At 37.5% G+C, this 25209-nt stretch overlaps 1 protein-coding gene across 6 annotated transcripts in view; it reads right to left on the bottom strand.

Moving 5' to 3' along the window:
* The window catches only part of CNKSR2 (connector enhancer of kinase suppressor of Ras 2), a 206170-nt gene that overhangs the window by 38154 nt on the left and 142807 nt on the right, over positions 1 to 25209 (bottom strand). For all 6 annotated transcript variants that reach the window (XM_054271704.1, XM_054271707.1, XM_054271705.1 and 3 more), the window contains 7 exons: positions 19810 to 19858; positions 18768 to 18940; positions 16600 to 16673; positions 14124 to 14195; positions 8240 to 8307; positions 3575 to 3675; positions 1810 to 2347 (listed from right to left, as the gene is read on the bottom strand). In XM_054271704.1, the coding sequence (XP_054127679.1) occupies positions 1810 to 2347; positions 3575 to 3675; positions 8240 to 8307; positions 14124 to 14195; positions 16600 to 16673; positions 18768 to 18940; positions 19810 to 19858 (1075 nt within the window). The remainder of the gene's footprint in view (positions 1 to 1809; positions 2348 to 3574; positions 3676 to 8239; positions 8308 to 14123; positions 14196 to 16599; positions 16674 to 18767; positions 18941 to 19809; positions 19859 to 25209) is intronic.

Raw genomic sequence — 25209 nt, 5'->3', positions numbered from 1 at the left:
TCAAAAATAATCTGTTAAAGCTTCAACCAAGGAAACCTCCCCACTCAAATAAAAAATATAAGCATGTATATACAGGGAGATCACTTCAAAAATTACACCTTTGTTCTCCTTTTCTGGAAATTAGTATAGAAGGATGGAGAAATACCCCAGATGATTAAATCAAGCACTAGCCTTTTACTAGTAATTAGCATGCTATAAAATGCTACAACCAGGTACACAAAGGCATTGAAATTGACATTTAAAACACCTAAAAAAGCTCTTAGACCTTGCAATGGTATCTGTAAGTAGTGCCCAAACAGCACGGCAAAGCCAGTGGAAAGTCCCCTTGACCCTTTCCATTTCAGTAAGGACTTTTTTAGAAAAAATTTTTATATTTCTATCAGTAAAAACCCATTTGAAAACCAAATCTGAAGGCTAAAAATAGGACAAAATGTGCTGCATGGTTGATGAAATTTAACCCTGTTAATTAGACAGCTTCATTTCACAGTCAGTAAGAATCTAATACTACCCTAATAAATGCATCAGTTTTTTGCAAAGTGTCATGCATGAACACAATTGAAATAGTGCCTTTTTAAACTTTAATGGCATCAAATTTAATATCTGCAAAAGAAACCACTGTTTTCTCAAAGCAGCAGAAGAAAGTAAAGAATTGGAGATGTTTAGAAGGTAATGCCTAAAGCATAAGAACAATGGAAAACTTTTGATCTCTCCTAAGTGTACCAAATAACATCCACATGAATTTTAATGCTCAGCAAAGGTGCTAACTTTAATGAATCAACTTAGGTAGACAGTTAATCATACAAAGCCTTCATTACCCTTTCCTCTCTCTTAACCATTTTTGTACTTATTTACTGCAGTGAAAAAGCTGAATTTGAAGGAATAAATAGCAGGTAGCTTCAAGGGCTATTCTGCCTTCTTTACTTCTTCAGATAACTTAACTGCAGTGCAACCCCACAAATCATGAGTGCAGGCTTCACCAACTGACCCTACAACCTGGGTGCGGACTCAACGTTGCTAGCAGCACATACTGAGAAGCTCCACAAATGACAGTGAAGGACAGAGCATGAAGCAGACACAAAAATGTGTTTACATGTTCAGGAGGGGCAGGGACCTTTTCTAATCCCTGGTCATTTGGATTATGTTTGATAAGTGGGACTAATAACCATGGAGTTTTTGTGCCAGGTGACTGACAGTTACTCAGAATTATGGGTTTTTTTAAAGCCTCGCTGGTCACAGTTGTTTTCTATATATTTTTTTTTTATTTGAAATGCTTTTTTAATTTCTTTCCTTATAAATCACAATGAGAGGAACTGGGAAAATACCTTCTCTTTTTCAACTTCTTACAGATTTTGGGATGTCTTTTGACCTGCCTGCTTGGATACTGCACAATCACAGCCTGACTCTGCACTCCAGGATTTACCAAGAGGTTTTTAAACTCAGATGGGATTGGCTGGAAATCTTACCAAGTATGTCCCTTAAAAACATGTTTGTTACTGGAGGAGGATACTGTGCAAGTGTAAACATGAAGAAAAGCATGGAAGCAAAATCCATTTAAGCTAAGGATTACTAGTAGAAAGGGATTGGTGACCAGCCTACAGGGAAATGTCTGGGGATTGAGAGGTCATGCAGCATTCTGGTTATTAGGCCTCATACACAAGGCAGACCAAAGAGGTGTGCAACAAGGGGGACCTGGTAAAACATGGGGGATGTTGAAAGACTGTAGGGGATTTTTGATAGGAAAAAGGAAAAACAACCACTACATTACACAAACAGGACACTTGAAAAGCCACAGAAACATCCCATACTTACTTTTATCTTCCTGGTTTTCTTCTGCTGCTTTGCCTTCCTCCTCCTCCTCCTCCTCCACCTCCTTCTGCTGTGCTTCTTCGTGGTGGTCGGCAGCGCCGACCGAGAGGCTCTGGCAGCAGTGGTTGAAGCCGCTGTCCCGGGGCAGGGTGAAGCTTCGGGGCTTTCCCCCGTTGCCGTTCAGCGCCTGCATCCGCTCGCCCTCCACCAGGGGGAAGGGGCCGTAGTGGTCTTGCAGGTGGCACTTCTGGGTGGGCAAGGTGGACTGCCGCCGGTGCTCGGGGGACACCACGGCCACCTCGGAGAACACCGAGTCCTCCAGGGGCAGCGTCTGCAGGTAGTGCAGTCCCGAGCTGGTGAGCGGCGTCTCGATGAGGTCCTGCCAGGAGCGCCGCTGGCTCGCCGTCTTGCGCACCGGGGACTCGGTGGCGCTGCCGGCCACCTCCGGGCGGAACTCCTCGTGCGACGACTGCGACTGCGACGTCTCCGTGGACGACAGGCGGCTGTGCTTGGGCTCCACGTAGGGGCTTGTGCAGCTCATCTGCAATGGCAGCAAGGAGCAGCCTTCAGATCAATGCACTCCGAGAGATGCTCCTAATAATAACTGTCGCTTCTCATTATCAGCCATGGCACCCAGTTCATTAATAAGTCGCAACCTTGCCTAATTAACCTGTCCTGATCCTAATTTTAATGCATACCCATGTCTCTATGTTATACCTGCAGGTCAAATACTGATAGTTATTCATAGTAAGTATCTTTACTATGTCACTTAATCCATAAAATAAGCCATGAAAATTTGCAGAAAACTTTGCAAAATATAGCACTTTGGAAGACATAGAAGAGATGTACCCGATTCATTCAAAACCTTAAAAACGCTCTCCAAATGCCTGTTATTCTATTTTGCTTTTCTTTGGAATCATGCTTGCAGTGCTTCAGTACTGCCATTCAAAGGTCTATACTTCTGTAAGATAAAGTACTGCCTTCAAATTAAACATCATGAATGCTCTCTTTCCCCTGTATTTCCCCATTGTTAATTCCAAAAACCATATCCAAGTAAGATGCATTACTTAACACTAAGTATGCAGAGATGAAAGTTAAAATTTAGAGTGGAAAGTAAGCTACAGGTCTATAATATAGTTTTATATCAACAACTGCTTCAAGCAAAATAATCCCCCTTTTTTCTAATTTATATTTCTCTATAAGAGAAACCTACTTTTTCACAATAAGAGAACACCTGGTACTGCTGTTTGCAATACAAGACAGAACATTTTTATGCTGGCATTTCTCTGGAAATTCAAGTGTAATTTGTTACTGTAATGCTTCATAGAACTACTGCTGGAGCCTTAGAGAAGAGTCTGTGTTGTTGTTCCTGAGGCAATATTTTCTCAGAAAGTTGGTAAGAGGGTGGTGAGGGATTGCATGGATGAGTAGCTGTCCATAATGAATGAAGAACAAGAAGAAAGACTTCTGTAATTTAATCTATTTTGTACAGCAAGTGGGATTATAAATCCCTGTTCTCTAGAAACCAGTGGAAACAGCAAAGGTGGCCATTGAAGTCTGCAATGTGTGTTGCTTAACCAATGCCTTCAGTCAAGCACTGACTAAAAAACCTCCTGGCCGCGCTCCATCCTGGGTGCATGATTGTGCCCCTGGGCAGGAGAGCAGGCAGGGGTGGCCCTTCGGGCACACATTCCCTTGCCAGGGCCAGCTGCAGGGGTGGCCCTTTGGGCACACATTCCCTTGCCAGGGCCAGCTGCAGGTGACTCACCGAGGGCGGCCGTGGGTAGGTGTCGTACGGGGGCGGGGGGCTGTCCTGCTTCGGCGTCGATGGAGTGTCAGCCTCCTCCTTGTCACTCTCGCTCCAGTAATCTACGGGTCACACAAGGATCAGGTCAGAAACTGCCAGCACATTTTGATGCAGTTTTGTATCAGAGATGTGCTTTCACAAAAGCAACATGAAATTCCTCCTTTGGTATTGTTGGCAGTGAAATACTGATGCTGATGCTGTCAGTCTTAGCTGCTGTAACTTGGAATTGTCTTAATCTAAAGAGGGAAAATCTAAACATTATGGGGTATAATAAATCTAATGTCCCATTACAGAACTATTGGACAGCAATGTGAAAATGACCACAAATTTAATTCTTGTGCTTACCTTATAAATGCAACAGGCATACAGAATACTCTTAATATGTGTATCAGACTTTCCAATATTTATACAGCCAAGAAAATAATTAAGATTAGATATTTATTGGCTGACAAATCCTGCAATATTTTTTGAACTGAAATTATTAAAAACATAGTTTTGCTAAAGTCTTGTTGACTGCAAATAACAACAACAAATGTATTTAACCAACTGGAAAATCAAACAGGTAGGAGTTATTGCACCCATGAATAATCAGTGCTATTTTTCTACCCTTTTTTCCCATTATTTTCTACCAGTCAGACATGTTTTTCAGTTCAATTTCTAATAACAAACAGTGGTATTTAAGGCAAGACAAAGAAAAACTTTATATCATACATCTGCTTCATAAACAGCTGCTGCCCTGTCGTTCATGCAAGAACATAAAGGTGATATGGTAAGGAAAAAATATGACAATGACATTTAAGAACAGAATTCAAAAAGAAGGATGAGAAAGTATAAAGGACATAGATTTTGTGGGTTAAGTTTATGGTTTAATTAAAACATTTCATTTTTTCAGGAAATCAAGTCTTGGCCAAGCTCATTTCAAAGGGGAAAACACAAAGAAGAATATATTATATGGGCATTTATTATGTTACAAATATTTTAGAAGTAGAACAGCACCTAACTAAAAGGACATTGAACCTTAATATTTCCTGCAAAAAAAACCCAAACAAACCCTAGTTAACTGCTGACCCGGTTCAAGACAGACAACTCTTAACACTTTTGCATGTTGTAAGACTTGTGCAAACATTTCTGCTGTCACTTTGTTTCTGACTGCATCACCTCCCAGTATTTGGGTAAATCATTGTGTGACAGGACACTATAGCTCAGACTGCTCACAGATTAACCACTGGCAATTTTCATTTCACATGTTCAACAAAGTGCATCATTACTACTCTCTCTTTGAAAAATAAGGAGAAAAAGACTGATTGCTTCTTCACAAATAATCTAAAGTAAAAATCTGATCTGGCACCACATGTAATTTTGTCTTTAATGATTTTCTCTTACGATTACTGCATTGTATCATCAGTGATCTACCATATTTAATCTTATTAGAGACTTAAAGCATAAACTTACCTTTAAATGACATCATCTTGAACAGGAGTCTCTACAGTTTTGTTTTTTAGATTTCAGTATTGGTGGGGACAGTCTTATTTATCTATTCAATTTTTTCCACACAATAGCAATTCTGTTTTTACTCTAAGCCTTTTCATTTGCTTCCTGCAAGCTTACAGCTGAGACATTCTCTTTAAGCAGTATAATAAATAAGTTGCATAAATAAAGCTTTTATGACTACAAAATAAAAAAAATTCCTAACAGTTATGTCTCTAGACATCTGCAAATAATTATTTTCTGCTGAATGAAAGACTAAATCAGTGAAAACTCTTTTTCTAAAGAAATCCTATTTTTAAGAAAACTTGTTTCCAGCAACTTAAAACAGCTGAAAATATTGGCAGGTAGGCATGTTTGCTCCTATTGCAGCAAAGCCTAATGGTGTGCTGTGTGGTGAGAGACCTGTCAGAACTGCATTGCTCAGTGACATTTCTGCAGACTTGGAGCTCAACTGTTTATTCTGAAAGCAAAATTTAGCAGCCGCAGTGCAGGTTCCAATTTTGGCTAAAAATACGAAGGTGTTCTTCCTGTCAAATCCACACACAAGAGAACATCGTGGGATGACGCTTTTGCACACCTTATCTCAGACAGGGAATTCTGTTGGCAGCCTGTAGCTTGTCTTGAAAATTTCTGCAGTAACAGGGGTCAATTTTCAGATAAAATGTATGAAAATGGCCTCCCACCAATTTTTATAAATGCTCTGCTTTTGGCAACTGACTCATTAGAGTCCATGTAAAACATGTATGATGCTATGAAACAGCTGCTGTATCTCTCTCTGTAGATTTGTCCAATTCAGTGATGGACAAGCTCTATGTATCAGGCATATCTTGAAAGTTTTCTCAATGACTAACAGACTGAATATATTATATATAAACCAACACTGATCTGCCATTTCCTGAATAAATATACTCTATTTATATAAACTAGGGATTTTTTCCCTCTGATTTGTGTGACTGGAAAGTATATAACTTCTCCATCCAAGGAAGTCCCTTGATATATTGCTAACATGCATTGTATTTCACATGAAAAGTTGAAGGTATTTTTATAAAACTGTTCTGTACAGAATGTAACATTTTATTCAGCAGTACACCCACAATTCGATGATTCGTGCATCTCTGAAGCTCTTGAAATATATTTATGAACTTTAGATTCAGAACCATTCAACTCTTAATTGAGACAGATTTGACAACTCCTGTTGAATTGTTTCAGAGGTATTATAAAGCTTTGCTGCAAAAGGCTGAACCACATAGAAAGAAAAGAGCTTTTGTCAAATCAAATATGCAGATGACAATTGGTACAGTCACTGAATATAGAAAATTCTAGCTTCACAGTTTCTATAATGGCAAAAATGCTTGAAGTGATAGAGAGGTTTTACTTTGCTAACTTTGCTAATTAGGGACAATACTGAGCTGTGTAACTGCCCTTGTGCTGGGAGCCAAGGAAAATCACCAGAGGCATTAAAACAGTGTAGGGCAGTGAGGGGACCATGCGATACTGCCTCCCACACTAAACACAACTAAGCAACACAAAGAGGATACAGTTCTACCTACCTGCCTGCAACAAATCAACATGAGTGAATGGTGATAGTGTAACAAAGAACTCTGTCAGTGCCTAGGATATAATTTGCATAGTCAGTGGGGATTCACTGATTATCTTCAATAGGGAGACATTTTAATAATAAGCTACATGAGGCCTGAATGCACATCATCTCATGTCTATCTGGATCATCTGCTATTTTATTACTCAGTGATTTCTTAGTAGCAAAATATTTCTCCATGTCCATCTGGATTTTGAAAGGTGTATATGTGTAATTGTGCACTTGGACACCATTAGCATAACATACACCTTTTCACTTACTGCCCCACATGGCATTGTAATTCTGGTGCCAACCTGCTGTCAATAAAAATTGTAATTTGGCTTTGAATGCCAAAACAGAGGATTTCCTCGAAGACTCTGAGATTCAGAGTTTGTTCACAGCCTCTTCAAGCAGTGACAACAGATGGTACACAGGTTCTTTTAACAGGTTACAGTAGTGCTGCTTAGGAAATATGGTTCCCAAACTGATTTCCAGGTCTGGTAAGGCACTGAGAACATGACTGAAGAACAGTGAGCATGGTGCTGCTATCCTGGGCTGTGGGAATGCAGAGGGCCTGGTGGCAAAAATGACATGAGTTTTTTGGCCCAAAACCCAAAATCTTTCTGATGAAGGCTTCAGAGCCACAGAATTAAAAACTGAGATTTTGACTGAGTGGGAAGCAGGCAGACAGGCATCTGGATAAGTTCTGGATCATCACAACCACTGCAATTTTCTGGTGCCTGCTGCTTGGTACATATGTTAAAAAGAGCATGAATTCAAAACCTATCTGCTTGCCAAAGCAGATACTTAGATAGGAACCCTTCTGTGCATCCATGTCACTGGCAATTCCAAGAAAGAGCCTCCACAACACAATTGGACTGACCCTTTCTTTTTTCTGTCTGCAATTACAATTTCTACTGCAAGAGTTCAAAGAAAATCAACACATTATTTTATATGCTGTTTTTTTGACCCATTAAATATTAGGCATAAAAAATAAACATGTAAAATGTTGTAAGCCTACAACTCAAAGTGAAATGCCAACAGGGCTGTAGCAACACACTGCAATACAGTAAAACCAGTAGGAATCACAAAATTTAAGTGGCCTTAAAATTAAAGTCCTTAGAGTAAATCCAATTATCTCAACAGGCTTTAGAAAAATGGTTTCGTTCCCAAGACCAATTTTATGCACTCCTGCCCTCTGTGAATTCAAACACAAATGCAGTGTTTCAAATATTTTTTTTAGCCTCCAGATTCTTAAGTTTCTTCTGATAAGGGACACAGATTCCTTGGTACCATACAGTGGAGCTTACTGGCAGTACATCTGCTTTTTTAGCTATCTTTTGCAGTCTTCTCAGGAATAATCTCAGAAGTGTCTGCAGATGAGAGTCTGAAGGAATTAGTTAGAACTCCTGTCAGAGAAGGAATTCTCTAAAGCAACAGGAATACCCATATGTGATTTGCTTTCAGATGATGAGAATGAGGCCTGATACACAGCAGGGAAAAGAGAACAGATGAACTTGTGATAAGAGCTGACAGAAGAAAACAAAATAACAACACGTTACCTTGCTCTTGTTTGATCCTCTCTCTTTCTGCATAGCCAGCAGCAAGCATGTTAATTCTGTTGAGCCATCTGAAATAATATTAAAAAAACCAGTGATACCCATCCAGCCTCTTAATTTTTGCATGCATTTCTAGCAAAAACAAACCTAGAAGCATCTGAAGGAGATTAAGGACAATGTTATTTTTCATATCAGACAGCTGTTCTCTTTGATACTCTTATTCAGGGAGTCTCCAAAGATCTATGATTTTGCTGTTGAACAAACTGTTTTCACAGCAAGGATTTTGTTTCAAATGGAAAACCATGTATGATGTCAAACATCTGTAAAATAAAGGATTTAGAGATAATCAAAGAGTTGTTAAGTCTGCTGCTCACAGATATGCCATCACACAAATACTCCTGCTGTTCTGATTTCTTAAGAACAACTACCACTTTTCAGAGATTGAAGCAATATTTTAAGGCCTGAATTGGCAACTTAGCAGAGGAACAGAGCAGAAAATGGCGGTAAAAAGAAAAGGTTCACTCCCAAACAGACATTGTGGTTTAATTATGCCATTATGTTTTAGAGCTTACCTACAGTGCCATGTACAAAGAGAAGGAGGCATATCAGAATTCACTTTTGTGTTTGTGTCACAGAAATGCAGGGAGAAAGATAGTTGCTTCAATGCAATTCACATCTAAGGCTTTAATCCCAATTTAGCTTTGAAAAAATGCTTCCATAAACTGCACAAATTAAAAAAAACAACCCCAAACAAAACTAAACAAAAAACCCCCATTACCCAAACACTCAAAAAAACCAACCAAAAAACAAACCCACAAAAAACCCAATCCAAAAAGCAAATGAGCTATTGCTGCTCTCTTCTAGTAGGGCTGTCATTGCCAAGCATACACTGAACTGTCTGTAGCAGGGCAGTTTCAATCTGTGCTCTTTTCCCATGGGGCTCTCAGTGTATTCATCAGCCAAATGCTTACACTGAATCAGGTCCTTCATCAACGAGGCTTTAAACCACCATGGCAATCTCCCGTGTTGTCCAGTCCATGGTAAACCTGGAATTACTTGCTCCAGTCATCCCATAGCCAGAATTTGACAGGCCTGGTTTGCCAACCTACTGGCTTGCAATTTAACTGCTAGGGTATACAGAAAGACAACTGCAGTCAGGTTTGGGTTTTCTTCAGGAATTGGAAACCCCCTTTTCAGAAACCTGTGCCTGAAGGGTTTTGTTTGCACACTGCATGCACAGAAACAGGATGTTTGTCTCAGCAGAGGAGATACCTTTGCAATGTCTCCTGCATGCCTGCCTTTGAGACAGGCATGCAGTGCAAGGCAAGCATCAAATCATAAAATACAGTTGCTTTCCTAGAAATTAACTCCTGTCATCATGGAGTCAGAGAACTACAGAATGCTTTAGGCTGGAAAGATCTTAACAATCTTCTAGTTACAAATCCCCCTGGCATGGGAGAAGGGACACTTTCCACTGACTGCCACTGTCTTAGCACAAACAGTGACCACATTTTTGACCTGTCTACCATATTAATCATCCATAAATCATTGTACATTGGGAAGAAAGCTAGGGATTTGCTCCTAAAGTGATTGCAGAATACTTCATGTTACCACAGAATCAAAATTTCTGCCAGAAGAATAGGGAAGCTGAAGAGGACACTTCGAATTTGAGTTGTAATTGTTAGCAAGTGCCATACACTTGTAAAAACAAGCAGCACACAGGAAGAGAATTCCAACAAACCTCATCTCAGACAATGATGTTATACCTTCAAAGCCAAAAGAAAAGCCATAATTTAGGCTCACGTTTTTGATATGTGAAGACCTCCTTTGGGGAATAAAGCTCAGCTGCCAGCTGAGCCAGCTCTGCCAGCTCAAATCAGAGGCACAGAGGCAGGGACCTCACCCAAAGCACTCCAGTCCTGTGCTGTAGAGGGACGAGCAAAGGCCAGAGACTTGTCTGTGCCCTAAGGGTAAAGCAGCACAAGATGACAAGCATCTGCTCTGTCAAATGGCATGGCAGACAGTGGGGATGGTGCTTTGCTTGCCTCTCACCTCTTCAGGATTTCACATTCCCAGTTCAATCCCTGGTTTACCACCCTCACCTGCACTGCCAGCAGGGAACAGCCACCTATGAGCCCCACTGCGTAGGGCTGCTGACCACAAAGCATTAGACAATAAAGCTATAAAGGTTCTCCTGTCCTTCACTCTGTCCTAAACATGAGATAGCATTTCCTGGTAAGTTTGCTTATTATTGAGGTAACCAGTTAAATTAATGAACGCTCAACTGTCAGACAATTGATGCTGCTTACAGAGATGACAGATGACTGTTTCCAGGAAAGCATTATTTCCTGGAAAATAAAATCTAATGAGAGCCCAGGAAATGTGTAGCATTCTCTCACTCTTGAGAGAGACACCAGACTGACTCCACCTCTAATGAATTTCTGCAGGTCATGATCTGTGTTGAGGTGTGCACTGTGACCTGCAGTGCCTGCGGGGTGAACCAGAAGGTGGCTGTAACCCCTGATGAGGTTGTACACTGTGAACAACCATTGCTTTTGAGCAGTTTGCCAGTCTGGAAACTAAAGGAATGGTATTGACTTCTTCTGCATAGTTTCTGAGATGTGGCTGCTAAAGCCTTTTCAGATAGGGTTAGGGAATAAGTATTATTTTAATAAAGCATTATTCTGGTTTGTTCAAGTTCTGGTTCGTTCAAGTCAGACTTGTATGAGAAATCCAACACACTGGACTTGTATCAAAGAGGAAACACACTGATCTCCTCAGAATGGAAGAGGAGTAATACATGCCTGGGTTACAATGCACTGAGGACAAAAGTTCCAATCATACAGCTACACAAATGTTTCTTAATATGCATATTAACAGATACAAAGCCCTAGGCCATGGGAGGATTTCTATCTTTCTTCCCTTCAGTGTGTGTGTCCTGGTAGGCACTGTAACCTTTGGAGGGCAAGAGGCCAAGAACATATTGTTTCTTTACAGCAAATACAGCTTCAATTTTCTTGTGAGAATTCTAAAGTCTATTTTCTAGGTATGACAATACAGTGTCACTGGTAACTGCAGCAGTCATTCAGGTTTCCTTTTTTTTTCTTTTTAAGAACAGCACATTCATTTCTTGTCAGTATTTAATTAAAACAGTTTTATGACACATAGAACAGGATTAAAGCCCCCTGACTTTCTGGAGACCTGCAATTTATGTAAGGAAGGATGCACAGTACTCTCGCTCTCACAGACTAGTAGGAAACATTTCTCTATCTTATCTCACATTCAAGCAGATGCAATAAATTTAGTCAGAGCAGAGTGTCAAATTCTCCTTAATCATAAACCTCAAGGCTATAGGATGAACTTGCTGTATGGGAATTTGGATACCTTAGAGTGTCTATGAATACCTGAATGCAGTTTAACCAGAGTGAAGAGAATAACAACGAATTTCCAAGCAACATGTTTCCATGACCATACATTTACACTAGAAAAAAGTACTTTACATCTATAAAGGATATTCTGTCCTCTTCTCACATGGAAAAAGCATGCTAACAGGTACAAAGAACATTTTGCTGTTGTGGCCATATGGACTAATGGACTTCAGATGCCACAGCAACAAAATTCAGTGATTACAGCTCTCCAGATTCCTTACCAGCACCATGGTGTGGCACAGTCATAAAAGTAGTAAGAAAATTTGAATAGTGACAGAATTACCTGAGATTAAAATACCCATTTTATGTGAGTAGATACACACAAACAAAAACTTCATAGCTAGCAAACATTTTTTAATACAAACAACTGAATCATTTTATACAAGGGATGAAGGAATTGAACCATTTTGAATTTTCAGTCATTCCATATATTAGCAATTTTCTACTGTTGTTTCTTCTGCATCAAGTATAAACAAACTGAAATGACTGCCTGATACATAACTAGAATTTATGTTAGAAATTTGACAAAAAAAAGAACATAAAATGATCAAAAGAGAACTAATTTAACTTCATAATTTCATTCCATATTTTACTTAATCTAGGCTTCAAAATACTTTTAGACAGGAAGTATTTTATTATCCCTGCATTTGAAAGACTATTTTTCAGTAAATTTTTTCCCATCTATTGAGTCAACTGAATATTTGTGAAAGTGAAATAATTTTTCTAAAACATTAAACAAGGAGAAAAAATAAAATTCTTTGGTGAGACTCTGATGGCAACTCAAATGTAAGAATTTCAAGTAATTCCACAGACCCTGACAGAGTTTAAATTTACATTTAAATTTAAATTTATAACTCAGATCCAAACTTTGTCAAGCTCATTCTAAAGGAATTAATATGCACTAGTTTCAAAATATGGTAAAAGGAATATTTATGGTGAGAAAATAAAAATATTGCAATTCCTGGGTTTTACACTGTGCAATATATTTTTAAAATATTGCTGCACATTTGCTGCTGCTTTCTGATTACTGAAAAAATATATAAATTTCTATCCTCAAAAAGAAGGTGCCTTGTCATACTGAGTGAGGAGCTGCTGACAGAAATGATTCAGCTACTGCTGTGGTTCAGGATATGTTGAATACAGACCAAGCCATTATTCTGTTTGCTGCACAACAAACTGCTTTTTGAGTGACTGGCTGGACAGAATTATCAAGGAAAGGCAAGCCTAAAATTTCCCAAACCAATAAAAAGGTTTTAAGTGTTCTAACTGTGAAGAGACTTTTGCAGTGAGCCTCAGTCATGCACAAACTTCTGAAAAAATGTTGACAGATATTTCTAAAGGAAAGCAGGCACAGTGGAGTATCAGCATGCCTTTCCACCCAAATATTATCAGCAATGAACTGGCAGTATCCTGAAGGTGCTCTGCTAGGTAGTGGAATCAGGTACACACAGGAGAGCTTAAACCATGATTACAGGACTTGTTAAGTTTTATTGATTCAGTTTTATCTCCTTTTTCCTCTGTTTTGAAAATAGCTCTGGTCAGTGAGGATATCAACAGACATTATCTAAGATAGAACAATTCTCAGGCTGCAATAATAGATTTTTGTTTGTGTTGTCTGTCATTTGATGAAAATGGCATATTATTTTGAACTGAGTTAATTTCTGTTGATATTGTGAAAATAAATGAAATAAAGCCCCTAATATTTGAATAAACATGGGATTCACGGTCTAATTTACCATTCAAATGAATTAAGAGGAATTGTGTTTATTTTGTGCTGAAATTTCAATAATTTTTCTGAAAAATTGTGCAAGTAGCCAAGAACAGATACAGTAAAATTTAGTACTCAAAGAGCTAAGACTTAAGTCCTTGTTCTTTTTGAAATGCTGAAATTTTCCCTATCAAATCCAATACAACCAAAGTTTCACTTCAAAATTCATGGACGTGGAGAGAATCTGCAAAATTCATTGTAACTTCCACTCCTTTTTCAAGACTAGCATAAGAAAACAGTGACTGTTTTAAATCTTTCTCCAACTTCTTACTCCCTTCAGGACAAGAAACAGAAGGACTCCCAGAGGAAGCATCACGTGTTTGGGAGTATGAAAAGAAGCAGAGTTGGAGATACCTCAGCTTTGCAGGTGCCACACAACCAAAACCAGAAACCTGAAATTCTGAAATTGTGTTTGGATGTTGTTTCACACACTGTATTTATTTCTTTTTAGAAACATGGAATCATGTTTCTAAAGATTTCAAACCTCTGTGTCAAAAAAGAGGTAATATTTTTGAATTAAATAATTAACATATGAAGCCAGTCAGAAACAATGTTTCTCTGCACCTATTTTCTCAGCAACTAAACTTATCTTTTTATACTAACAAGTAATTTGTTATACCTATGTTATTAGTAGCTTCAAGAAAATTCCCATTTAAGGAGTGGGTCCTTGAACTTTGCTAGATTTCCTTACCTGTTCATATCATCTAGATGTTCAGCAGCAAAATAAAAACTTTTGATCTTAGGATGGCAGGCTTTGAATGCACTGTAGAGGAAAAACACAATTAAAGAAATGTAATGGCACAACTCTTTTTTTTTTTTCTGAAATGTAAGATCACATGGTCACCAAGGAATGGGATGAGTTCATATTTCTGCATGCCCCCAAACAGTATATGAACATACAACTTTTAGGATTGTGCCAGGTTTCACCAAGTGAAGTGCTCTTCAACTACCCTTCTAAATAATCCTTGGTTCATATGTGCATAAATAATTGTTCAACCATCACCTGTAGTGTACTGTTAAGGATAGAATTTTATGTATTGGGTAATTTTGCTGATATACATATAGCTATCAATTTTTTCTGAACAGAAAACTGACTAAACAATTAATTCAATACAGCAGTAAAATTTTTAGTCCTTGTGATTTCTCACATCCCAATGACTTTGACATTACCTTTAGCTCTAATGATTGCATTTCAAGCAGGAAATTGTGACGTGCTGATTGACTTCTAAAAGCTGTCATAAATCAACAGTGTCTTCATGAGGTCATCCTAAGCAATGGGCAATTACATCTCATCTTTCCTTTCCACCAAAGTAATCAACATGACTGGGCTGAGAGAATTACTGCATTTCATACATAATATGAAATAAATTACTAGAAAGAGTCTTTTAACTATGTTGGATAAAGATTTACGGTGAAGTACCTGAAGATCCAGCAAATGCATTTGAAATAATGAATAATTTACAGTAGAGAAGAATAATTTTGAGAACAATCTGAAGGTGTCTCTTAACAACAAAAAATGTAACAGTCCTAAAGAAAATAAGGAAAACTGCAAACATGATACATGATGAGCATCATCACCATTTTTCTGAGACATAATAGATTTTATACATATACACATACACACATATATATAATGTAATATAATAATTCTCACTCTCTAATCGAGTCTCAGAAAAATGGTGCTTATCACCATTTTTTTATGCTTATCATGCTTGCCATTTTCAGTATACATGTATGTGTGCACACAGATGTACACAGATATGTGTTTTAGAAATCAGGCAAATGAAATTGGTAACAGGAAAGTTACTTCTAGAGAAGATAACACAACACTGAGACTAAACAGATTCCTCTATCACATGACAGCAAACAGTATTATGCAAGTCAAAGCAGATGTACAGTGACATCTGCCAGTTTAGAAAGACATCATCAAGTCACTGAGACCTAAAACTGGACTTCTTAAAACTGTTACAGCATCTGTCATCAGGATTCTTAGAGGGTTTTTCCCTTTATGTGCCACCCAAGCAAAGAATCTTAATAACCACATTTTATGTGCTGCTATTCAACAGACATTAAATCAAGTAAAACCAAACCAAACAATTTCAGCAGGGTGCAATGCTGAAAAGTGAGTCGACTTTATGCTGCTGCATCAACAAAAAAGAAACAATGTGGCCCAAGGACACAGGACAACAGACTCAAGCTAATGTATCTTTTTTTTTTTTTCTTCACAGCTTTTATCTTCTGCCCTTTGAGACCACCATGAAGTGTAGAACTCATCCTAAAGAGAGATATAGATCAACTGATACAAGGTTGGTGCTTTCTGTAGAACTAGAGGTAGTACAAATCATACCATTTTGCATTTCAAAATTATGTTTTGGACGAATTTCAGCAATTCCAGTCTCGTTTAAAAATGTACAAATCATTAGAAGGTACGGCAAAAAGATTTTGAACAATAATGGCTCTAAAAATATCCCTGTGGGAGCATGGGACCTGTCACATTGCTACACAGGCTTGAACTTATCTAAATAATAAATGGATTTCTGCAACAGCACAAACCTGGACAGCTGCATAAACAGGTGAGAAGAAAAGTTCTTTTAAGACCTTTAGGTCATATAACAAAAATACAACAAATCACTGTCATCCTCTTTTTTTTACTCTGCCCCAGGAGTGAAATAATGTCTCAGCAAACTTTGAGATGATGCTAATGGATTTGGAGTTATATTAAATATTGATGCCTGGCCATGAACTTGGGGACTTTCTTATTTGGATGGTCTCTGTATTATGCTTAAAGCTGTTTATTGAGTATAAAGAACACAAAGACTCTCCAACCCTCAACAAACAAATAAAAAAAAATATAGCAACCCCAAACAGAAAGGAAAAAAAGGAAAGTAGAACTAGGAAAATAAAGGGACAGAAGTAGCCTTGCTCATAATTAATTTTGGTCTAGTCAAGCACTGTGGTTCATGATGAAGTGAAAAAATAGCCTTCTTTGGGCAAGACGGCACTCCAAACAGAAAAAAATAATTTGCTTTTTTCATATGAGCTTATTCTGTGATACAACCTCTTGACAATTGTAACAAAGTCCATTATTTCTCTGTTTTAAAGGAAAACCTTGTCTTATGTTAGCAGTTCATTTATTGTATCATTGCATTATTTTTAAGCATGCTTACTATTTCTTGCGGCATTCACTGGCTCTGTCAATTTTAAATTCTGGTAGACTGATGAATCCTTCTGCTTTTTCATCCTGCAAAGATAGTTCCAGATATTACTGTAGCTAAAGTGTAAGGTAAAAAAAAAACCCCAGCCTGTTGAAAACTTGCAAATATTTTCACTTGCCTGCTTCTTACAAAAGGAATACTTATGTCTGCTCTGCTCTGGCAAACCTCTCACAGAAGTCACTGGGACTTCTGCTGAAGTAGAAACACAGATCCCTTGGTGAAAAATACAGTTTTAAATACTCAGTTTTCTGAAACAATTTCACAGCTGAATCAACATTTGAAAATATACAAAATCACCAAATGTATTCAGTCAATTAGTTATTGTAATTAGTTAATTTTTGGGGAAAATGGACTAATTAGTAAGGAGAAATGCAGCCTGGCCGAAGAAACAGAGAAAAAAAGCAATTTCAATGGGTTTTGTTTATCATTTTATGTATCACAGCTAAGAGGCATGATATCTCTTCAGCTACTTTTATCTCTCTGCAACATTCAGCATATATTTGACCTTTCTCCCCTCTCCTCTGAAGATTTTACAGGGTTTATTTTATCAGCTATGCAATCTCCCTTGACTTTTCACAGTTTGAAAGCATTATTTATATTAAGCTACTCTTACATCAATAACACAGACCCGGTTATTTAACTGCTCATAACTTTGCATGCAAAATTAACACAGGAACATAGAAATGAAGCTGGAAAACACACAAATGTATGTGAACAAATATACATCTTTTCCTAAGAGTTTAAATGGTTATTTACACCACATATGCAGTCCATATGATTATATGCCTTCCTCAAAATAAGTAAGAGGCACAAATCAGCATATAAAACTAGAGCTGGAGTCATTATGTGGAAGGTACAGGATTGTAACTGGTTCTGCATTAGCAGGTATTTTAAAATCAAAAAGACACTGTTTAAAATAATCTTGCTATTTCTTTTTTTTGAATGGTTGCCTAGAGAAACAGAGTTTTGGCAAGAGCAGTGTTTGCTTGTCTGTCCACCTGCCACTGAGGCACCCCCTACCAGCCTTTGACTCTACTGGTGATGACAGACACTGTGCTGAGGGAGCTGAGGCCTCAAAAATAACCAAAACTCAGAAAACCTCAGGGAAACTTGGGATGGGGTAGGAGGTGGAGGTGCTGAGAGCACTGCACTCCACATGGGAAGGATGGCACAGCTCAGAGCCGCTCCTTGGACCCAGTGCTGACCGCTCACTGCGCTTGCAGGCATCAATTACTGCCCTGATGAAAACCTTGTCATGGCCAAGGGAGGGAGAATGGAGAGGAGGGAGTTAGGGTTACTGATCTGAAGCTGGGATCAAGGCACAAATGGAATGAGTCTGAGAAAACAAGCTTTGGAACAACTTGCTCTCTGTTTACTCAGAGAGAAGTTGGGGATTACTTTGAAAAAGTTATGTACAAATGCTTGCTGTGATTAAAAGAACAAGTCCAGGACAGAGTGCATACAGATGTTAACAATGGTTTTATCTCAGCATATTTACTAATGAGTCTAATAGGATTAAAAATCAAGGTATCATAACCCTGGCAAAAAGCTTTGCAGCTAAAGCTGATATAATAAATGTGTACCAATGCAGAAAATGTTGCATAATCAAAACTGTACACAATTCAGCTGGGATGCTCCTGTGCTTTTAAGTTCAGCATTTATGAGCACTGAAATGATATCAAAAGCTACAACGAAGAAACAACAGGAGAACAGAACTGAGAAAACAGAACTATCTTCCTTAATTGCCTAGCAGAGATAAACAAGAAACACCAGGCAGCACAACATTAAAGTTTACACTTCCATGACTAAGCTTGAATGACAGGATTAAGTAATTACCTTTTCACTTTCAAGGGTTTGAGGATAAATTTATTCTAAACTGGTGTCATGAGGACACAGAAAATTGTGTTATTTCTCCATGTAGTAAGAGGTGAATTGGAAGGAACAGATATCTCAAAATCTTCATGGTAATATTGTCAGACAGTTAATATTAATTTCAGTATGATTGTTTGAGTGAATAAAGTTATTAACATATATAAGCACTGAAAGCATTGTTTTCACACCAAATCCTGACTACAGCACTACACAAAGTATTCATTGAGACCATGAGTACAGGTGTTTACCTCTTCATTGATATACCAATACAGAGATGTATCCTTCAGGACAAACCAGTACTTTTTCCATTTTTGGGAGAAATAACTCTTGGCATCTTTCTTTTTCCAAAGCCAGCCTTCACAGTCCCCTCGACCAAGATCTTTACACGAGATCCGTCTTTTGCTTTTACCAGGAATAGGAGCTGAAAATGACAATAAGGTGATGTGAAAGCATTTGATTTGTCCACTAAATCAACAGGATATCTAGTGAGAAAGCACTATATGTATGTTTAAGAAAATTAATTAGAAATTTCAACATCAAATTGCCATGAAAAATTATTACAAGCATTCTATTTTGAGCACAAAGCTTATGCACACCACCTTAATTTAAAGGCCAAACCAAACCAAACCATGTTCAGCATCTCAGAGCTCATATCCTATTGATAAGACAAAAAAAAAAAAAAAAAAAAAAAGGCAACACAGAAAGAGAAGACAGAAGACACTATAGGGAAAAGAAAGGCAAGATATTTAAAAATAAGAAAAATGCTTGTTTGTAATTTTCAACTTATTTCACATTACAATAAAGCGCACAGCATATAAATTCATGTACTTCCCACTTGGTTACCAAATACAACTATTTAAGTACTTCACAGGTGTTCACAAACCTCTCTTTGCAGCGCTTTTTGAAACTAAACAGTTCCTAAGGCCTTTGTACTTCAAAATCAAAGGAGGAAAATTTACTATGATATAAATTACCTGAGAGCGTAGGTAATGAGCAAGTGCTGCAGTGAGGCATTACCTGAACACAGCTGGAAAAACCAACCCTGGCCCCAAAGAGGCTAGAGTCTAAGTATTCAAAAAAAAAAAAAAAGATAAAAGCAGATACATGAAGGTAGAGGAACATTAGGTAACTGAGACATCAGAAATGGACTAATACATTCTCAACATGATCAACTGAATTGAACATTTTATTGGAGCTAACAAGTTAGTGTTCCTCAGATACTGCAATACCATAAAATTCATCTTGGCAAATCCCTTCGTACCCATATATGAAAACAAATTTATTTTTTACCTTTGTTCTTCTTTTTACTTTTCTGCTGTAGAGAAGACTGCTGAAATGTCTACAAGAAAATCAAAATGGAAGAAGTGAAATTACAATGCTTATATACAACCACATACTTATAATAAAAGAAATGTTACGTTAAGTCATATCAGGTAACACCAACCAAGAGACTTCTAGCCTAAGAATAAAGGTGATTTTAGTTCACCTGTTCATAAGGTTGTAAAGCAAAAGCACACTGTCAAACATCTCAAAACAGATCACCAGTTAAGTTGCCAAACTAACTGTAGTTTCTGCCCAAAATGGTCCCTCTCCTCTTGTTCTGTTAATAAAGAAGGAATATCTCTCTTTGTTTAGTACAGTAATGAAGCTACACAGCCCATGTATTTCTAATGTATACACTAAATAAAGTATTCTTGACATCTATATGTAAATATACAAAATAACACATTGCCTAATGCAGGTGTGGAAGTATTCATACAACGGTCATTAGATCATCAGACAATTTTCTCAGAACCAGGCCTAGTATTCTGAAAGACATCAGTAAATTCTGCTTAATCACAACTGGAAAAAAGTATCCCAAATAAAAAGTCTGAACTTTATTTTTTCACCAGGTTTTAAAGTGGAAGTATTTCCCTTCAGGTGATCCACTCCCACAAACTCCCCTGACAATGAGACAGGATGGAAATTGCTCCTTTATTTAAGATCTTAGCTTATTAGTAAGATCAATAGGTATTAACACATTTTATAACCATTTCTGTTTAAAAACTGTGACTCAGATAAACACAGTCCCCAGTGAACTAAAAAAATAATAAATCTGTAATGAATCAGCAAAAATTTAAAGATGTGATTTGACTTGTTTTGAACTTCAGTTTTCTAGAAAGGCAGACAAATGTTATCAGTGTTAAAACTAAGAAAAGGTTACCATTATTAGTGTGTCTGCTTATTAAAACTTTCTATTTCAGCTTGTCAGGAATCAATACAGAAATCAATACTTCTGTGCCACTTGGTAAAAATAAATCTAAGCAAAAGCACTGACAGTTCTGCAAGTCCAAATCCTGTTCCTAGTAGTAACACAAACGCTCTCCCTAGTTTACAAGACTAGGTTCAATTCAAAGAGCAGCTTTGGTTTTGCACCTGGCACTCAGTGCTATGGCTTAATTGATGTGATATTTTTTGGTCAAATGTTTGTGATCTTGGAGTTCTTTCCCAACCTTAATGACTTTATTCTAATAATGTCTCTCCTCCCTGCTTCCCACACCCCTGAGCTCACATGCAGCAGACTCAGCTTCAAAGGGATCTCTTGCCTCACAGCTGACAGATTTTCATGCAGCAAAAACTAACATGCCCATGGGGAATCATTACTAGCAAGACAATAATTAAGTGTAATTAAAAAATTTAACTGACTTGCTAGATGTGCTGATCCCTCAGAGACCCTATCTGACAAAACCTACTCCCCTATACTGCTACCTCTGTGGGTCAAAGTAGGCCTCCACTGGGAAGTAAAAAGAGGATCCCACTCGTTCTCATTTCCTGGCTCTTGTCCTTTTTCTTCTGCTACTGGTTACCAATTAAATAAGCACCAGCTCTCAACAAACCAAGACAGCAACACCCATCCCACTTACATCACACAAAATATTTCAACCTGCGAAGGACTAGAAGAGATCTTAATGACCCAGGAATAACAGAGCGGCTGAGCAGAAATGAGTAACTCCCTCTGAAAATCTTACTTAATTCAAAGTGGATGAAAAAATACACAAACATACAAATCCAAAATTTAGCACTTCTCAGTTCACAACTCAGACAATTTCATTCTGTTGTTTGACTTTTCTGCACCATTATTTTCACAGTGTCAAAACAGAAAAGGAAAATCTCTGCTCCATTTTCTCACAAGTAATTCTGAGAGCAGGTGAGAACATATGAAAAGCCTTCTCTTTAGATGTTTTGTCTATAAATTGATCCTGCAAACCTCAGTTCACACCTCTTAACTTCTGAGTCAGTTTTTGGGAAGAAAGGGTAATGAAGGGGTATCAGTTTTTAACAGGAAAAAAGCATGTAATTTACATGTCTAACCATTTTTCCATACATTATGTTATATTGCAAAATAGAAAGGTTTTATTAAATCCAACTATTATTCTAAATTAGTTCATTGAATGAAATAATAATTAAGGGCAAATTCAACAACTGTGAGAAGTTCCTAGGAATAATTTAAACTGCAGTGATTTTAACTAACACTTTGGATTATTTTACATAGACTTCAGACTTCAAGTTAGTTGACCCTTTGCAAAAAACAGCACCATCTTTTTTCTTAACTCAGAAAATGTATATGTAATATAACATATGTAATTAGAGAACAACAACAACAAAAACAAAAAAGTGAGCATGAAATCTAAAAATGCTTCTTTTATTGCTTTTTAAGGAACTCACTGAATGCAATCTACAGCCTCTTACCACTTGTAAGTGCTGTTTTCTCAGTGGTGTCAGGAGGTCATATCCTTCCTCCTGACTAGAGCAAGGCTTGCTTTGAAGCCAACACTGGGTCCATCTCCAGCCTTGATAAACTGTCTCCAAAGAGGTACTTTCCACAGCTTCTTTAAGCAACCTGTTCTAATGCTGGCCACTATGATGTTTCCTCTTTTACAGCTTAATTCTGTGATGCGGTAAATACAGAAATAATGTAACTATGACTTCTAAATGCCATGAACCCTAAAACCATGGATTTACACCAAGAAATTCAGCTGTACTTATGTAAACTTGCTGTAAGACACTGTTTAATCACTCGCCCACAAAGCCAGATTCAATGTATGCTCACTGCATTTTGATTCTGATACACCTTGAGCTTTGAGTAACTGCTTTCATAAACATCTTGTCCCAGTTTCCAAGAATCCATCTCTTCTACTAATTCTGAGAGCAAGCATGAAATGAAATAGAAAGCAGCATTCCATATTAAAGAAAGTCATTATTAACTCAAAATAATGAGTAAAATGGAAACAAGACGGACACTGAAAAGATTAAACAGATGAGTACCTTAAGATAAATGGAAATTGGCACTCCTGAAGAAAATGTGAAACTCTTTAATAATATTCTGAATTATATGCTTTCAAATCATCCAAAACACAACTAGAAAAACTTTGCCCAAAAGCAAGGTATCACTTGATGTTTAACATTCATCAAAACCCCTTTGAATACACTGAGACATACAGACTTTTTTAGACACAATGATTTTCTCTCCTGTAATATGTGATCTTTGAGCTTGTTCTATTGAATAAAGCCCCTGGACAAGTGCATCTCTAAGGAGAATATCAAAGAAACATTTAATGTATATATAAGCCTGTCTTTCCTATTAGCAGCCTCAAAGGACATGTATTTTAAGAGGAATAAAAGACCATTTAATAAAGGGTTTTTTCCTGTTTCTGGTTTGGTGTTTTGGTTTTTAGGTGAGAATTTTTGGTTGTTTTTTGTCTGTTTGGTTTTTCTTACCAGTGTTCTAGCATGCCTCTAGCCCTACCTTTCTGAGGTCTTAGCTTGAACCAGAGCCAATGGAGATTTAATTGTGCAGGGAGGAGCCACAACAGTCCCACTCTTCCTGCAACTGTTCATTACCAGACTTGCTGTGTGGGTTGTATTTACTCTAACAGTCTTCAAAATGATTGACAGAGTTCCAAAAGGCCAGCAGACTGCACCCCTGTAAAGAGCAACCTGCCCCAGGGCAAAGCCTTTTAGGATTACAGCACAGCAATGCAGCTACACTGGAAAAAACTTGCAGGTGGAGGCTCATCCCAACCAAAGAGATCACCACTAGCCTGTAATTGTAGTTGTTTTTTAGCAAGAAAATAATCCCATACAGCTGCTGTAATCAATACTCTCTGCATGCACACAGTAACATATCAGCATCTTTGTATGTGTAACACATTTTCAAGAAAGGAGACTTTCGTGTTTCTGTCTCATTCTCAGAGTTATTCAGGTTTCTCTTCTGGGAGAAAGTATTTATTATCGGTTAGTTCTGTGACTGCTCTGTATTTGCTCAGAAGGGAAACAAGATGGAAAGTTAGTCATTAATGTTCAGAAGGGAAACAAGATGGAAAGTTAGTCATTAATGTTCAGAAGCCTGAAAATGTAACTTATTTAGTAGTAATTTCATAGCTCTCTATTTGGAAAAATGTATTTAAATGAAAGTGTGAAATTATTTAAGTTTCAATGAATTTATTTGCTTCATGTCAAATAGGAAACTTAATAAAATGGTCTTTCAGTACTAATATTAAATTGGAATGAAACTGCTATCAGAAGAGGAGACTGATATAACTGTTATGATGAAAGTTAGAAAACTTATTTTCCAGTTGATAGCTCAAATAAAAGTATAATACAGATTGGTTATCAAAATGATAAATTTGAGAAGATTATTTTGACAAACTTCAAGAGTCTGAGGAAGATGTCTGAAGATTTGAGGTTAAGCTGTTCCTTAGATTTCTCTAAGACTTAATATAAGTTACAAAGGTGTGACCAACAGATTATTACATCCATGTTCAAAAAATAAATATATTATAATAGTTATATGAACTTCTTCATGGTTACAGAATGTGCAGGTCTACCAAAAAAAGACCACAACTGAAGATTCTCTGAAGGAACAGACTGACTACAGCAACTAGTACTATATTGAACAGCACCTAAAATTCTCATTCAAGGGCTTTTTTGTTTCTCCACTATTCTGAGATTTTTCACTTGCTCGTTTAAAAAAAGCTGGAAGAGAGAACCAGGTTATGGAAAAAAATAATATCCAGTCCTTCTACCCAAATCTGGGCTCAGTCTGAGTGAAAGGGAAAATGGCACACATCTATAGCTTTATTTAGAGCTCGGGTCAAATCCAATTTTTCTCAAGCTGCAAGTTTAGACACCAAGGAACTGTTTACAGGCAGGCACATCCCCTCTGTCACTGTAAGACAGCTTTCTCTAGTTTCAGCAGGATAGCTTGCAACACATCTGATTACTGGAACTTTCTGTTACAGATGGAAAAGCCAGGATCTGGGAAAAAAATGAAAGCTGGTTCTGCCTATCATATCATTGATCTCTCACTTTGAGAGATCGTTCTCAATGCTTTGAGAACACGGGCAATGTTCTATTTTCACTGTTTTAATATACCACATACACATTTCTCTGCATTTGGTGTGTTGTGATCCAAAATTTCAGAGCTAAAAGAAGACTGAAAAGGGGGAAAATGCAAACCTATTTAGATACAACACCACACTTTATATCAGTATTAACATCTCATGCTTAAGGGTACTCACAACACAGGATTTTGCCAAAATCTTTTCTGTTTACCACCTTGTTTAGTCTCCATTAAGACCCTATAGCACACAGTACTAATTATTTTTATGGATATTTGTGGAAAATAAAGATATGATGAGGTAAGACCTC

The sequence above is a fragment of the Melozone crissalis genome, unplaced genomic scaffold (assembly GCF_028551555.1).
Source record: "Melozone crissalis strain CALT ecotype California unplaced genomic scaffold, PUWL_Pcris_2 ptg000013l_1, whole genome shotgun sequence".
NCBI classification, from domain to species: Eukaryota; Metazoa; Chordata; class Aves; order Passeriformes; family Passerellidae; genus Melozone; species Melozone crissalis.
The sequence above is the reverse complement of the archived record's forward strand: the minus strand, read 5'-3'. Positions and strand labels throughout refer to the sequence as shown.